This window comes from Aethalodelphis obliquidens, unplaced genomic scaffold (assembly GCF_003676395.1).
Source record: "Aethalodelphis obliquidens isolate GAN/ISIS:26980383/991018 unplaced genomic scaffold, ASM367639v1 scaffold75, whole genome shotgun sequence".
Classification (NCBI taxonomy): domain Eukaryota; kingdom Metazoa; phylum Chordata; class Mammalia; order Artiodactyla; family Delphinidae; genus Aethalodelphis; species Aethalodelphis obliquidens.
In genome coordinates, this window is record NW_020838019.1 from 8,520,814 (window position 1) to 8,535,503 (window position 14,690).

The 14,690-nt window shown below is 50.3% G+C and overlaps 2 protein-coding genes across 2 annotated transcripts in view; one reads left to right on the forward strand and one right to left on the reverse strand.

Moving 5' to 3' along the window:
- The window catches only part of CES1 (carboxylesterase 1), a 42,327-nt gene extending 33,751 nt beyond the window's left edge, over positions 1–8,576 (forward strand). The window contains exons 10-14 of the mRNA XM_027092177.1: positions 1,422–1,502; positions 2,452–2,599; positions 6,802–6,933; positions 7,849–7,921; positions 8,199–8,576. Coding sequence (XP_026947978.1) covers positions 1,422–1,502; positions 2,452–2,599; positions 6,802–6,933; positions 7,849–7,921; positions 8,199–8,382 — 618 coding nt within the window. The 3' untranslated portion in view covers positions 8,383–8,576. The remainder of the gene's footprint in view (positions 1–1,421; positions 1,503–2,451; positions 2,600–6,801; positions 6,934–7,848; positions 7,922–8,198) is intronic.
- A 4,258-nt stretch (positions 8,577–12,834) lies between these two features.
- Positions 12,835–14,392, reverse strand: LOC113612355 (metallothionein-1E-like). Its single transcript, XM_027092179.1, has 3 exons — positions 14,308–14,392; positions 13,663–13,728; positions 12,835–12,952 (listed from the first exon to the last, which is right to left on the reverse strand). Exons 1-3 carry the CDS (start codon positions 14,333–14,335, stop codon positions 12,861–12,863), a joined length of 186 nt encoding a protein of 61 aa, XP_026947980.1. The 5' UTR covers positions 14,336–14,392; the 3' UTR covers positions 12,835–12,860.
- Positions 14,393–14,690: the final 298 nt, after the last annotated feature.

Sequence of the window (14,690 nt, forward strand, 5' to 3'; positions counted from 1 at the left end):
TCCCGCTGAAGTTAGGCCTTTATCTTTGCACAGGGACTGGGGGAGCGAGCAAGAATTACCCCCTGAATGTTTGCTTTTCATAGAGATGGCTCTCAGGTCCTGAGGAAACAGTTTTGTGTGGTAGATTTACATCTCAAAGGGCAGAGAAAGGATTTATAATAACAAGGTTTTAAAGTAACTGCTCTAAGAAAGGGTTCAGGGACCTACCTGCCTATCACCAGGTCTTGGCTAGAGCAAACGGTAAATTTTCCTGGCAGCACAGAGCTTTTTAAGGGGGCCTGGGGTCATCCTGGGGACAGGGCCTTAAGCTGCTTGTGGCCGTGCTAGAGTTTGGTGAAGTCACTTAGTGCAGAGTTTTGATGCAGTTGTTATGTGCAGAGTTCTGCAGGTCTTCAGAATGATTTCAGAGGTTATACCAAAGGACCAAAACCATAATGGCAGAATCTGGGGCTTTCTCTGCTATCTAACACAGGCGGGGTATTTGTGAGGTCTGTGTCATCTGCCCCAGAGCCCTCTACTTCAACACTTGGCTGGCTGAAACCTTCCCTCTCTGTCTTGATGACCACCGTGGAGACTCTAGCCTAAATATATATATATATATATATATATATGCACACATATATATGCACGCATATACACACACAGACACACATATATATATATATACACACACACACACACATATATGCATATATATACACACACACAAAGACTGGGACAGCTTCCCTTAACAATTACTTTATCTTCTTTGCATTCCTTGATTTCTAGATATAAAATTCCTTTTGATTCATTGATTTTGCCCAACTCTTCAAAGACCCATGCCCTACAGAGTAAAGTAAGTCAGAAAGAGAATAACAAATACCGTATGCTAACACATATATATGGAATCTAAAAAACAAACAGAAAAATGGTCATGAAGAACCTAGGCGCAAGATGGGAATAAAGACGCAGACGTAGAGAATGGACTTGAGGATATGGGGAGGGGGAAGGGTAAGCTGTGACAAAGTGAGAGAGTGGCATGAACATATATACACTACCAAACGTAAAATAGATAGCTAGTAGGAAGCAGCTGCATAGCACAGGGAGATCAGCTCGGTGCTTTGTGACCACCTAGAGGGGTGGGATAGGGAGGGTGGGAGGGAGGGAGACCAAGAGGGAAGAGATATGGGAACACACGTATATGTATAACTGATTTACTTTGTTATAAAGCAGAAGATAACACACCATTGTAAAGCAATTATACTCCAATAAAGATGTTAAATAAATAAACAATAAAAGACTCAAAAAGAAAAAAAAAATGGACCCATGCCCATCAAGATATGACAGTGACCTTCAGCCTGCATTGGTTTGGTTTGTTGGTAACTTTGGTTTTTCCTGTCATTACCTGATGATTCACAATTGCTTAACCTTTGTTTTAACAGTTCATGGGCTACTCATTCTCTGAAGGCAAGCTGGACCAGAAGACGGCCACATCCCTCGTGTGGAAGTCCTACCCCATCCTTGTAAGAGTCTAGGAATCACAGGAACTGGCTGAGCCCTAAAGAGGGGAAGAGGCTTGTTCCCAATTGCAAAGCAACTAATGGCAGAATGAAGACTGGGGCTGGGAGGGTTCTGCCCCACTTTTTCTGCTTTTCTTATCACTACCCAGGATTGGGGGAGGGGGAAAGTTGGCACTGAGCTCAAAAAGTTCACCATTAACACAAGAAGAGAAACTGTGTCACTCACCAGGGGTGGTGAAGTCAAAAATCCAGAAATAGGGGCTTCCCTGGTGGCGCAGTGGTTGAGAGTCCACCTGCCGATGCAGGGGACACGGGTTCCTGCCCCGGTCTGGGAAGATCCCACATGCCGCGGAGCGGCTGGGCCCGTGAGCCATGGCAGCTGAGCCTGTGTGTCTGGAGCCTGTGCTCCACAACGGGAGAGGCCACAACAGTGAGAGGTCCACATACCGGGAAAAAAAAAAAAAAAAAAAAAATCCAGAAATAGCAAAATTTAAACCACCAAATGAATGAAGAGTATTTAGTAAGAGTTTATGGTACATAAAATATAGTTCACGCCCTGGGGGCTTCCAACTTCAAAGGCTGGTAGGAAGCTCGGTGGGGGGCGGGGGTGGGGTGGGGGGTGAAGTTACAGGATGGCTTATAAAGTGAAAATGAGGAAGTTGTTAACATTTTCAGTGATTGCTTATTACAATAGAGGTTTTCAAGTGGCAAGGGATTGGTTAAAAGTGATTATCTCATACTATTTTAGGGACATGACTTAGTTTATTTTTTGATTGTCAGAGGGATTTACAAAAAATAACCTAAGTTAGGTTTTGCTTATGTGCATGAAATACGCTAGAGTTAGTTTTGCTTACATGGCTTAAATGGTTTTGTCTGCACAGATAATGCGTAAGTCTGGTCTCCATTTTATATTTAACTTTAACAGTGGTCACTTTCACTGGATCTATTTCAGAGCATCCCTGAGGAACTGGCCATGGTGGCGGCTGACAAGTATTTAGGAGGGACGGACGACCCTGCCAGAAGGAAAGACCTGTTCCTGGACCTGCTTGCAGATGGGATGTTCGGTGTCCCATCTGTGAATGTGGCCCGTCGCCACAGAGGTGAGTCCCAGACACTGGACGGGAGAGGGACACTGACCTCTCCAGCTTCACTGACTGTCCTGCCCAGCCCTCAGCACAAACACATGTGGACATTGCTGAGGGTCGTACATCCAAGGCTGATTGCGTTTGGCCTGGGGTGGGGCACTGTCCTGTTTTGGTTTCCACCAGAAGCAGACTCCGAGAAAAGGATCCAAATGCAAAGAGTTTATTTGGGGGGTGATCCCAGGAAACACCAGTAGAGGAGTGGAGAAGTGACATGAATGGAGAGGAAGCCAGTCCACACTGCACTGTCAAGAAAGCATCCACTGTGGACACCCGGACCTGGGGAACTCTGGGAAACCAGCAGAACACATGTCTCAGGGTTATCCCTAGTGAGTGGCAAGAGAGCTGGGGTATTTATCCTCCAACTTTGACGAGTCATTGGTTGAAGTCTGTTCCCAAGGGCAGTTAATTCCCTGGTGCTTTGACCTGTTGCACATGTGGGCAGAGTGGTCTCTGGCTGCCAAAGACCCAGGCAAAGAGCTACGGATGCAGGAGGTGGAACTCAGGCTGGCGTGCCCGGAAGCAGGGGATATGGGGAGGCACCAACAGCCTCTGCCACAGGGCTCCTCACCTGAATTGCGGTGGTCTGTGGGGCTAGAGGGGAAATCTTGGAAGATAGGTCTTGGAAGGTTTCCAAGGTCAGAGCTATCTGCAAACTAGTTTGTTAACCAGTGGAGCTGGGGGTAGAGGGAGGCCAAGCATAGGATCAGGAGTGTTGTCTGGGACCAAGAAAGCTGAAAGGAGTGATTATTGGAAGAGTGGGGCCACGCAGTCTAGAGAATGTCAATGTCTGTGGCTGGCTGTTGTTTCTCCCAGTGTGTGCTGTGTCCACCACAGGACCTTCCAACATTGACCCAAGACTGTGTGTAGGGTGTGAGGTCAGGGATGCATGAGCTCACCTGGAGAGGAGGTGTCCCTTTTGGGTACCTTTTGAGTTACTCACAGGACCCTTCATTTCTTGGAGACCTCATTCACCTAGTCTGCAAGCCAGGAGATGGTTCTGGGGTCCAGACCTCCCTGCCTAACGGTGCTAGAAGGGTTTTAAACTTTGAGGCTTTATAAGCATGATAAAACATAGCTGTGGCTGACTTACTCTATCCCCGAGCACTCAGTACAGTACTTTGGAGGTTCTAGTTACCATTTCTTCCTCCCTAGGGTCCTGATGACCAGCCAGGGACTGCCTGGGGTCAAATCTGTTCTTTCATAAATTTGGTCTTGCCTCTTGCTCCATGTCTTGATTTGTAGTATCCCCTTCAGCTGCTCCCAGCCATACTGGACTTGAGTTTTTTATCTGACATCCCGTGACTTTGAATTCAGGGTCTTATTGCCAGCACTTCCCAGAGTTTATCAATGTTATTTTTTCATTGTCGTATTTCTCTCAATCTCTTTTTGATAAAGTAGTTTTCTGAGTATAAAATTAATCTTACCATTGTAGAAAGTTTTGAAAATATGGGAACATATTAAAGAAGCAACTATATATTACTCATAATTCCTTCACCTAGAAGTATCAGCTATAAAGTTTTGGTTTTTTGTTTTTTTTTGCGGTACGCGGGCCTCTCACTCTTGTGGCCTCTCCCTTTATGGAGCACAGGCTCCGGACGCGCAGGCTTAGCAGCCACGGGCCCAGCCGCTCCTTGGCATGTGGGATCTTCCTGGACCGGGGCACAAACCTGTGTCCCCTGCATCGGCAGGCGGACTCTCAACCACTGCGCCACCAGGGAAGCCCCATCTATAAAGTTTTGACGTTTTTTTTTCTATTAGCCTTTCCATGTCTTACACATAATTTTAAAATTAATTTTATGTTCATAGACAACTATATTGTAGGCATTTCCTCAATGTCAATATAAATTCATGGAAAATAGCAATTATTTCATGGTATGATGGATTAAAATTTACTTTAGTATTCCTGTCCTATTGGGTATTTAGCCTGGCTGCTCATTTTGATGCTACAGAAAACATCATACTCAGCCTTATGTGCATAAATCTTTAACCAAGTCTCAAATAATTTTCTTAGAGTTGGTTTCTAGAAGTGAAATTATTAAGCTGGGCTGTAGTAGAATTTTAAAGTTCTTGATACATTTTGTGAAATTGCTTTCTAGTGTATGAGAGTGTGGATTTCTTAGCTCTCTCACTTGGGATAGTCAGATTAAAAGAATAAAAATAATGCTGCCAATTTTATATAAGTCTTACCTCACAAAAAAAGAACATCACACTGTTTTAATTTGCATATTTTTGTTACTAGCTCTCTCCTTCCCCCTGCTTTTGTTGTTGCTCCTAATTGTTATTATTGAAATCTCTGCCCTACTTTCCTTTGAAGACGTGTGTTGTGATTGCAGGAATTTTTTTAAAATATTTATTTATTTGGCTAAGCCGGGTATTAGTTGTGGCGCACAGGATCTTCAGTTATGGCATGCGGGATCTTCAGTTATGGCATGCGGGATCTTTAGTTGCGGCATGCGGGATCTAGTTCCCTGATCAGGGATTGAACCCGGGCCGCCTGCACTGGGAGCATGGAGTCTTAACCACCGGACCACCAGAAGAGTACCCCCGTAGGAATTTTTTTTATAAATCTCAGTGGTTTAAGGCAAAACACTGAAAAAAAAAAAAGAAGAAGAGAGGAATGAAAAGAATATCTTTGGGGCATGCCATAATTAAGTTCTCTCATTCACACTAGGTCTTTCTTTGTATGGTTGGGTTCTCAGTTCCGTTCTAACACTTCTGAGTAGCAGAGGCAAGGGTAAACACCCTCCTTTCAGTGAGTTCTGCTTGACCCTGAAGCAGCTGTTTAGCAATTGGATTATGGAACCACAGACGGATTGCTTCTTCCAAACAATGCCTCTTGCTAAACCAAGATGCAGTGAGAGGGGGGAAGGGAGGCAATTAAATAAATTATTGTACATCCTCCTGTCAGGATGGCATATATTGTTACACTATGTAGTGGACAAACATTTAATGATGTGAAGAAATTATTATAGTCATTACAAAACTACACATCCAATAGTATCCTAATTTTATATACATAAGTGAGATAAGTGCTACAATATTAACAGGTTTCTCTGAGTGGTGGGATTAGATGTGATCATTTTGTTCTTATTCCTTTTTTCTGCATTTTCCAAATGTGATTCTGTCCCCAGGAAGGGAAAAAGTGTGATATTTCCCTGCCAGTCTGACTTGTGGCCTGACCCTTCCCGGGTAGAGTCACTCGCTCTGGGCATAATGATCAATGCAGAGCACAGAGCTCCCCAGGCGGGTGGCCCGTGAGTTAGCCCTGAAGGAGCAAGATGGGCAACGCTGCTGAAGCGTCAGCAGGAAAACTGACATCTTCCTGGGGCTTAGAGGGGGGGTGGTGAGCGTAAGGGCAGGGGAGAGGAGGAGGGAGGAACTGTACCCTTCCTCGGCCCCTTCTTCCTTCCGCCACCACTCCCCGGGCCAAGCAGGAAGCAAGACCTGTGAGATGACAGAGAAAAAGGAAATGCTGAATTGTGGTTTCCTGAGACACAAGGAATAGACTCTCCCCTTTCTGCACAGGCTTGTATTTAAATATCTGCACTTGCAGACCAGCAACGTGGATTTACTTCACTTTTCTTGGAATACGTGTGAAAAATACCAGAAATGCTCAAAAATGGGCATAATAGAAGACACCTGTCAGGCTGCAGGTATTCTCCAAGGGAATGAAGACTAACCTGTTAGCAATGAAATGTCGTAGTATTTCTGTGTACATAGACTATGTATCTAGATGTTCTGCTCTGTGAATGCATCAATAGGCAAAGAGGTTTATATGTATTGACCCAATGCCTCTATAATGATATTTATTTTGAATCGATTTCCCCAAAGTTTCAACATTCATTCATTCAATAGCTGGCTCAAATCCAGTTCCACCTCCACCACCAGTACACCCTTAAGCAAGTCATAGAACTTTTCCCAAACTTTTTCTCTGTTATGCTGATAACCAGGGGCTTCCTGCAGGGACACACAGGGTCTGGCACACAGTTGGTTCTCACAACGGGCAGCTGCTGTTAATATTGTTGTTCACTCAGGACCAGGCATGCCCCCAATTTCCTGATTGCTCACAGCGCCCCTCCCACCCACCTCTGGAGCCCTTGATACCATCCAGGTGTGCGTCTGCTGAAGTGAATTGTGCATGAATCCATGTCTTCCAGATGCCGGAGCCCCCACTTACATGTATGAGTTCCAGTATCGCCCAAGCTTCTCATCAGCCATGAAACCCAAGACGGTGATGGGGGACCATGGGGATGAGCTCTTCTCAGTCTTCGGGGCTCCATTTTTGAAAGGTGATGGCCCTTTGGTGACTACAGACTTGGAGTTAGGGGATCTGGGTTCAAGTCTTGGTTTGGTGGCCTTGGGCAAGTTCCTCCTTCTCTCCAGGTCTTAGTTTCCTGAATTCACCATAACAGGGTTGAAGGACAAAGGGTCCTAACCTTTCTCTTGCTCTAATGTGCATGGTGGAGAATGTGTATCCTTGCGCCCTCCTCCATGGTCACTCTAAGAATCCAGACCTGGGCATCAGTAAGACAGGAGGTGGGTCACCTGCAGGGCCCTGCTCAGGGCTAGAATGCCACCACTCACTTCGCACTCACAAGAGCATATCAGAAGGTACGTGAGAGTAAGGTTAGAATTGCTCTTAACCTTGAATCAGGACTAATATGTGTCTGTCTATCCAATCATCTATCTATCTAAAACTCATATCTTTAAAAATTAAATATGTTTAGGATTATATTTTAAAGAATACCTCTCACAGATGTCTTTAATGTCTTAACCCTCAGCAGTTACCGACAACTTGTGTGTGACACAACCCAGGGCTGTACATGGCAGTGCCTCTGGGCACTTTCTGGTTGGGTGATTCTTTGGGGGCCTTGCAGCTTGGTTATTTTTCAGATTCTATGAAAATGTGTGTGGGTGTAGGAGATTGAAAAAAGACCCAGAGGAGAGTATCCTGGGAGGTGGGGTTACTGTAGCAGAAACCCTGGGGTGTGGCCCTGTGACCCAGCCCTTCACTGAGCCTGACCTAGGTCAGTAACTGTCAAGCTTAAAGTGCACTTGAATTACCCAAGATCTTCTTAAAATGTGGTTTTACTCAGTAGGTCTGGAGTAAGGGCTCCGTTTCTGAATTTCTAACAAGTTCTCAAGGGCTGCTGCTGCCCCTGAACCACACTTTGAGTAGCAATGGCTTTGTCTCCTCCCCACAGATGGTGCCTCAGAAGAGGAGACCAATCTCAGCAAGATGGTGATGAAATTTTGGGCCAACTTTGCTCGGAACGGGTGAGCTGGTGGCACAGATGGGGCAGGGTTGGGAAGGGGCAGGGCGTGTCTGCTGGGTGGGAGGAGCTTCAACGTGTGCTGGGCAAACTCCCCGCCCTGTGGCCCCTGACGTGAGAGCTCCCTCAATGGACAGGCTGCCCAGGAGATGGTCAGCGTCCTGTCTCTGGAGGCGTATGAGCCTTTGGCAGAGATGAAGCCAAGGGGTCCCTGACAATCTCTGAGGGTTGTTGGGGCCACACAGTAGCTTTGGGGAATTTCTATGTGATTCTGTTCCCAGGAATCCCAACGGGGAGGGGCTTCCCCTTTGGCCAATATATGACCAGAAAGAAGGGTACCTTCAGATTGGCGTCACCACCCAGGCAGCCGAGAAGCTGAAAGACAAGGAAGTGGCTTTCTGGAACGAGCTCCTGTCCAAGGAGGCGGCAAAGAAGCCACCCCAGTTAAAACATGCTGAGCTGTGAACGGGAGGCTCAGCTGGCCTTGGGGGCTTGTGGGACCCCAGACAGGGGTATTCTATAGAAGGTGTTTGTGGGCCTAAGAGGCATCTTATTGTGGAGGCTGGGGAATTATCTGATGGGAGTAGCAGAGGTCAGGGAGGGGGAATTTCTGTTTCTGTGGCCTCAATTTTGGAAATAAATGTTCTTTTGGAGACCAAGTCAGTGTCTTTGTCGTGGGCTGGAATTAAGTCATCCTCATTAGCGAGAGAAGGATGAGAGAGGGCACCACTGGCAGGAAGGTGACTTGGGCAGCTCTGGCTTGGCCTCTGGACACGAAGAGTCCAGTAGGCTGGGCCCTGGGAGGGGCTGAGGGGGACACTGCATCTGCTCCATGTCTCTGGGCCGTCAACAACTCCAGTAAGTGGATGTGAGGGAACCAGAGTGCAGTGTCCCTCTCCTCCATGTGGAGCCGCCTGTAGACATGGAGGGGGCACAGACCGAGGATGTACCTGGAGTGGGAAGGAGGGGGACTTGCCATGGTGACACTGTGGCACTGTTGTATGGCCCTTACTGACCCTCCCACAGGTCTACAATTCTTTCTTCAACTTACACAGTATCCTCCCAGGCCCCTCCCTGAGGCCGTCTCTTCCAGCAATTCCTCTGAACCCTTTCTGCAGCCTGGACCACATCAGGTCCAAGCAGTGACCACCTTGAAGTGAGTCCCTGAAGTGTCACGTGAAAACTGACTCTTTCAGAATCCCTGGGGTGACTTCTGGCTCCCGGGATATAGAAAGCTCTAAGGAATGCCACTCCCACCTTAACAGAAAGAAAAAAGTGGATTATCCTCAAAATCATGACTTTCTCTGACTCATTTAAAGAGGTTGCAAGGCAAACAATTACCCTGAAATCTCGGGGAAGACAGGCATTTTGAAGGAGAGATGGGAAGTGAACACTGGCTTACCGTCTGGAGACAGATGGAAGATGGAGTCACCATATGTGTGAGTACAATTACTCTTAAAATTCGAATCGAGGGCTTAGGTGAGTATGAGAGTATAGGTGAGTATGAGAGTATGAAATCCTAAAAACCACACACCCACAGGGAATTTACACTTGTTACAGGCCCTTCTCCATGGACCTCTATCAGGGACCTGTGAGAAATACTGGGAACAGGTAGTAAGACGAGAGAAAACCTGCCTCAAGGGTGCAGGCTTCAAGCTCTGCTCAGACACTTCTCCATGAAAAAATAAAATCCCCAAACCACTGAAGAAAGGTCAGCAAACCCACTTCCCTTGGGGCCCTGGGAAAGACCTATTGTGGCTGAGGAAAAGGAAAATTTTAGAACTTTATATACATATAGGAAATCCTGGGCTTCTCTGGTGGCGCAGTGGTTAAGAATTCGCCTGCCAATGCAGGCGAAATGGGTTCGAGCCCTGGTCCAGGAAGATCCCACATGCTGTGGAGCAACTAAGCCCGTGCACCACAACTGAGCCCACACACTGCAAGTACGGAAGGCCAAGTGCCTAGAGGCCACGCTCCGCAACTAGGGAAGCCACCACAGTGAGAAGCCCGTGCACCACAACGAAGAGTAGCCCCCGCTCGCCGCAACTAAAGAAAGCCCGCGTGCAGCAAGGAAGACCCACTGCAGTCCAAAATAAATAAAAATAAATAAATTTATTTTAAAAAGAAAAAATTTTAAGTAAAATCCTAGTGCAGGTGACAGCAGATGGTAGGCATCCTCCTTCAACTTTTTGAAGGACAGGGACAGGCTTGCTCCTGGCTTTATATCTCAAGTGCCAACTCCTCTTTTCTGGGAAAGATGATAATCCTTTCTGCGAATTGGCACATGCTCACCCGACTGATGAGGACGACACAGGACACACAGCTGTGCACAGCACCCCTGTCTTATTGGTTTGTAAGTAGGAAAATATCGCCTAAAATATGACTAATAATAATAAAGTAATAGCTAATACTTTGGTTTCTTACTGTGTGCCAGGCTTAAACCTAATATTGTTGTATCTATTACATTCTTAAATCCTATTGAATTCTGACATCCTAATTTGTTGCATAGATAAATTTTTAAATAATCAGGCACTATTATTTTACACTTCTGCAGCAGGGGAGAATGACCAGAGAGGTTATATAGGCTGGCAGTAATGAACATATGTGGGACTGGCCCTCCTGCAGGCTGACTGCAGACGCCAGCCCAAACGGACACCATGTCATCCCGTGAAAGGTGAGAAAACTGAGCACCTGGCAAGAGGCAGCACTGGGAAAGCCCTGAGCTGCCATCACAACCCTCTGCACAGCTCTGTGACCTCTCTGGGCTTCAGCCTCCCATCTCTACAGCCAGGAGCACAGCTGGACTCTCTCCGAAGACCTTTGCAGCCCTGAAAAAGGAGCCGTTGGATTCAGCCTCCAGTGATATCATAACCGGCACCATGTAGGCTGGAGGTGAAACAGCTGTAGGGTAGGTTTACTCCTCTGAGTATAGGCTCTGTGCCCTTGGGTGAGTTGCTTAACCCCTCTGGAATTGGCACAATCGCTCCAGACCTTGCAGGCTCACAGCATGATGCTGGGGGTTGGCTTTCTCTTGTCCCTAGAGGCCCTGCTCACTGTCTCTCCAAGGCTCTGTGCCCTATCCTGGGCACAGATGGGCCGGGCAACCTGAACCTACTGTCTGAGAGCAATTATCTCAGGACACAGGACACCATCGTAAACTCAGGGTCTGGGCCTGAGGGCGGCTGGGGCCAAGCCTGCTATTGAGAAGGATGGAGTCTGTCCAAATGCTGTGGCGGTGACTCGCTCCACGGGGCTTGTTGGAGGCCATCCCCACGCCCTCTGGCACTGGATAAGCAAGGTTCCTATCCATCTCTGCCCTCACCATGAGCTTGCTTGCAAACCAGGGAGCCTTTCTCCAGGAGCTTGTCGGGAGCTCAAGGATTCTCTGTGCACAGATGTCAGTGTGGAGAGAGCGATCATACAGGACACCGTGCGGGAAGCCCGAGCTGGGAGCCAGGCCACTATCTCGCTTATTCCCCCTCATTGAAATTAATCTTTTGTATGGAAAGGAGGAAATGAAATCTCAGAGAGTATCAGTGACTTGCCAGGTCAGGAAGTGGCACGGTGGCTGTGAACCTGAGTGCCTGACGCCGACGCCCACGCACGCAGCACGGGCCGGCTCCCGAAATGCCCTGTGCACTGGGGGCACCTGTGGCCCATCTTGGTCCTGACTTGTGAGCCACGTGTCTCCTCTTTCTCTCGGAGTGCCCATCAAATAGGAGTTCCCTCCCCAGACCGCCAGGGGGCCCAACACCTGAAATATACTACCCGTTCCCTCAGCACACACTTCCTGCTAATAAACCCCACCAGCCCCCCGCCACGCACTGCAGCACCACCATCACTCTGCAGAGGAACACGTGAAGTCCTTCTTCTGAAACCAGGTCTCAGGGAAACAGCCGGGAAATTCCCACCAAATCCAAATCACTTTCTTTCGGGGTGTCAGGGAGCCACGGGCTGGTTTTTGAGGGAAGGGAAGATGTCAGCCTGACCTAGGGAGGTACTTGCGAAGATTCAGAGCCAAGCCCCTGCAGGGAGCTGTCACGGGTGGCGAGTGTCCTGTCCGTAGCCCTGGGCAAGCCAAGACTGATGTTCCCTGTGGGGAGGCAGGGGGCAGAGCTGCTCCAGGCGTGTGTGGTCCACACAGTGGGGCATCTGTGAAGTGTTCCCAGGACTCGGGCACACTTTCAACGTACGTGCAGCATATGAGAGCGTCCAGTTTCCAGAATTGCTCCTCCACGTGTGAAGGTGGTTTTACGTGTTGAAGGGAAAACTGGGTGTCACATATCGTGTCCTTTGACGTGTTTTCTTCGCGATCCGTTTTACTGACCAGGGTGAAAACTGTGGCAGAAAATACAAAGAGGTCTTTCCAGGGTGTTCTAGACGCAAGCCCCGTGCGGAAGTCACACGAGAGGGGTGTGGGATTCCATCCCCTCTGGGTACTTTTCTAGGCTCTCATCACCGAGCGCTGAGTTTGGCAGGGGCCCCCAGAGAAGGAAAATGAGAAATGGGCAACTTTCTCTGCAATCCGTACTCCTAAGGGGAATAGAGGGAGTGTGTCCTCTGTGTGCCCAATGCCCTATGTCATCTGGCGAGGGTATCCTTTGGAGCTGAGAAACGGAAGCTCAAATGAACCTAAGCGGCTAAGACGCTCAGTGTGTGTGTTTTGGGGGTGTGGGGTGTGTGTGGGGGGGTACTCTTTGGTCCAGAGCCGAGGTCTCTGCACGTCCAGTCCAGTTCCCCACGCCAGCCCTGATGGGCACGGAGTCTCTTTGTCCAAGACACACCAAGGAAGACAGAGCCAGAATAAAGTCAACAGCTTTTATTACAAGTCACAGATTTCATAGAAAAAGGAATGTAGCGTCAGGTCCGGTTGTATGAAAAACGGTAAAATGCAGGTTTGTCCTGGTTGCTCTGTGGACACCCGGGGCAGGCTCTCCGCGACATCAGGCACAGCAGCTGCACTTGTCCGAGGCCCCTTTGCAGACGCAGCCCTGGGCACACTTGGCGCAGCCCACGGGGCAACAGGAGCAGCAGCCTGGGGAGGCAAGGGCAGCGTGCGGTCGGACCACGCGTTGTCCGGAACCACCCTTCCCAGCAGCAGGCCTGGCCCCAGCCGCCCTCGGGCCCAGACCCTGAGTTTACGACGGTGTCCTCTGTCCTGAGGTAATTGCTCTCAGACACTAGGTTCAGGTTGCCCGGCCCATCTGTGCCCAGGACAGGGCACAGCGCCTTGGAGAGACAGTGAGCAGGGCCTCTGGGGACAGGAGAAAGCCAGCCCCCAGCACCACCAGTGATGTGAGCCAAGTCCTCAGGATCAAAGTGGAGGCAAAGCCCGCACAGAGCAGCTCCCGCTCGGGATAGGGAAGCTCTGGGCTGCTTCGACAGGAAGGGGCTGCACCAGGTCCGAGAAGCCACGCACGGCCACTGGTTCCTGTCCCGAAAGTGCTTCAGTCCCTGAGGGGATTCGGAAGCGGGACTCAGGAGGCAGGAGGACTAGTTCTAGTGACAGGTCTGAGGTGGTTTGTCGGTGACCCGTCTGGGCCTCAGTCTCCCTGTTCTCTAGTGCGCGCCTGGGTCTCGGTCATGCCGAAGGTGATTCCAGCTCTGACTGTGAATCCCTTCCTGGTGAGGGGGGTGCCGGGAAGTCTGGTCACTGTCCTGCTCCTGCCTGCCTGCTGAGCTCTGGGCCCCCTCCTCGCACTCAGCCCAGACCCCGCATTCCCAGAGAAGGCCCCGCACACTCACTCTTCTTGCAGGAGGCGCATCTGCAGGCTTTGCAGGTGCAGGAGCCAGCGCAGCCGCAGGAGCCGCCTGCCGGGAAGGGAAAGGAGGCCAGCAGTGAGCAGGGACGGGGATGCAGGAGCCACAGCAGACGGTCAGCAATGCCTCCCTGAGCCCTCCTCCTCTGTCAGGACCCAGCCCTGGGAGCTCGTGTCCACTCGGGCGGATAGAGAAGCCCCAGCTCCTCTCTTCTGGTCCAAGGAGAGTAGGTCCCCTCCTGATGGGACTCCACAGGGAAGGTCCCGGGCTCCAGACGCAGCCCAGGCCGACTGGGGCCGGGGGCCGGGGCCCATGGCCTGAACCCCAAAGAGGCAGCATCCCCTCCTCCCATCAAATCGTGGCAGGTCCGAGGCCTCCTCCAAACGCTGGGTCCCGGTCTAGCAATCCCCTGACCTGCCGGGTGACCTCAAGAAGGACAGCCTGGAGCCTCCGTGCCCTCAGTGTCAACGGAGAGGCAAAGGGAGACTGACGTGCCCTCAGGAGCCTGGCTACCAAGAAAGCCCTGGACCCGTGACAGGAGTCCTCCGGAGCTCAAAACTCAAAGCCCTCCCTTCTCGTCCTGTGCCCGGGAAGGGGGCATCCTAAGGCTCAAAGGCAGGGCTCCCTTACCAGTGGGGCAGGAGCACTTGGGGTCCATCTGGAGGAGGAGTGAGGCCCGAGGTCCAAAGCAAGGGGCGAAGCCGCTTCACGGGTCCGGTGGGGGCCGTGTGGGAGCGAGGAGCCCGGGGGCTCAGTTATAGGCCGAGGAGGCGGCCCGGGCGCAGAGGCCCCGCCCCCGCCTTGCACCCGCCCCGCGGCTCCGCGCCCGCGCCGCCCGTGCCGCCCGCAGCGCCCTGGGCCGGGCTGTGAGCAACAGGCGGGGCCGAGCGCACGATTCCACGTCGGTGCCGGCTGGAGCGGAGGAACCGGGTGCCGTGCGGTAAGCGGTGTCCCAGCCCCGTGGCCGCCCCTTCCCAATGTGCCCGACGGGAGTAGCCGCCGTGTTGGCGGGT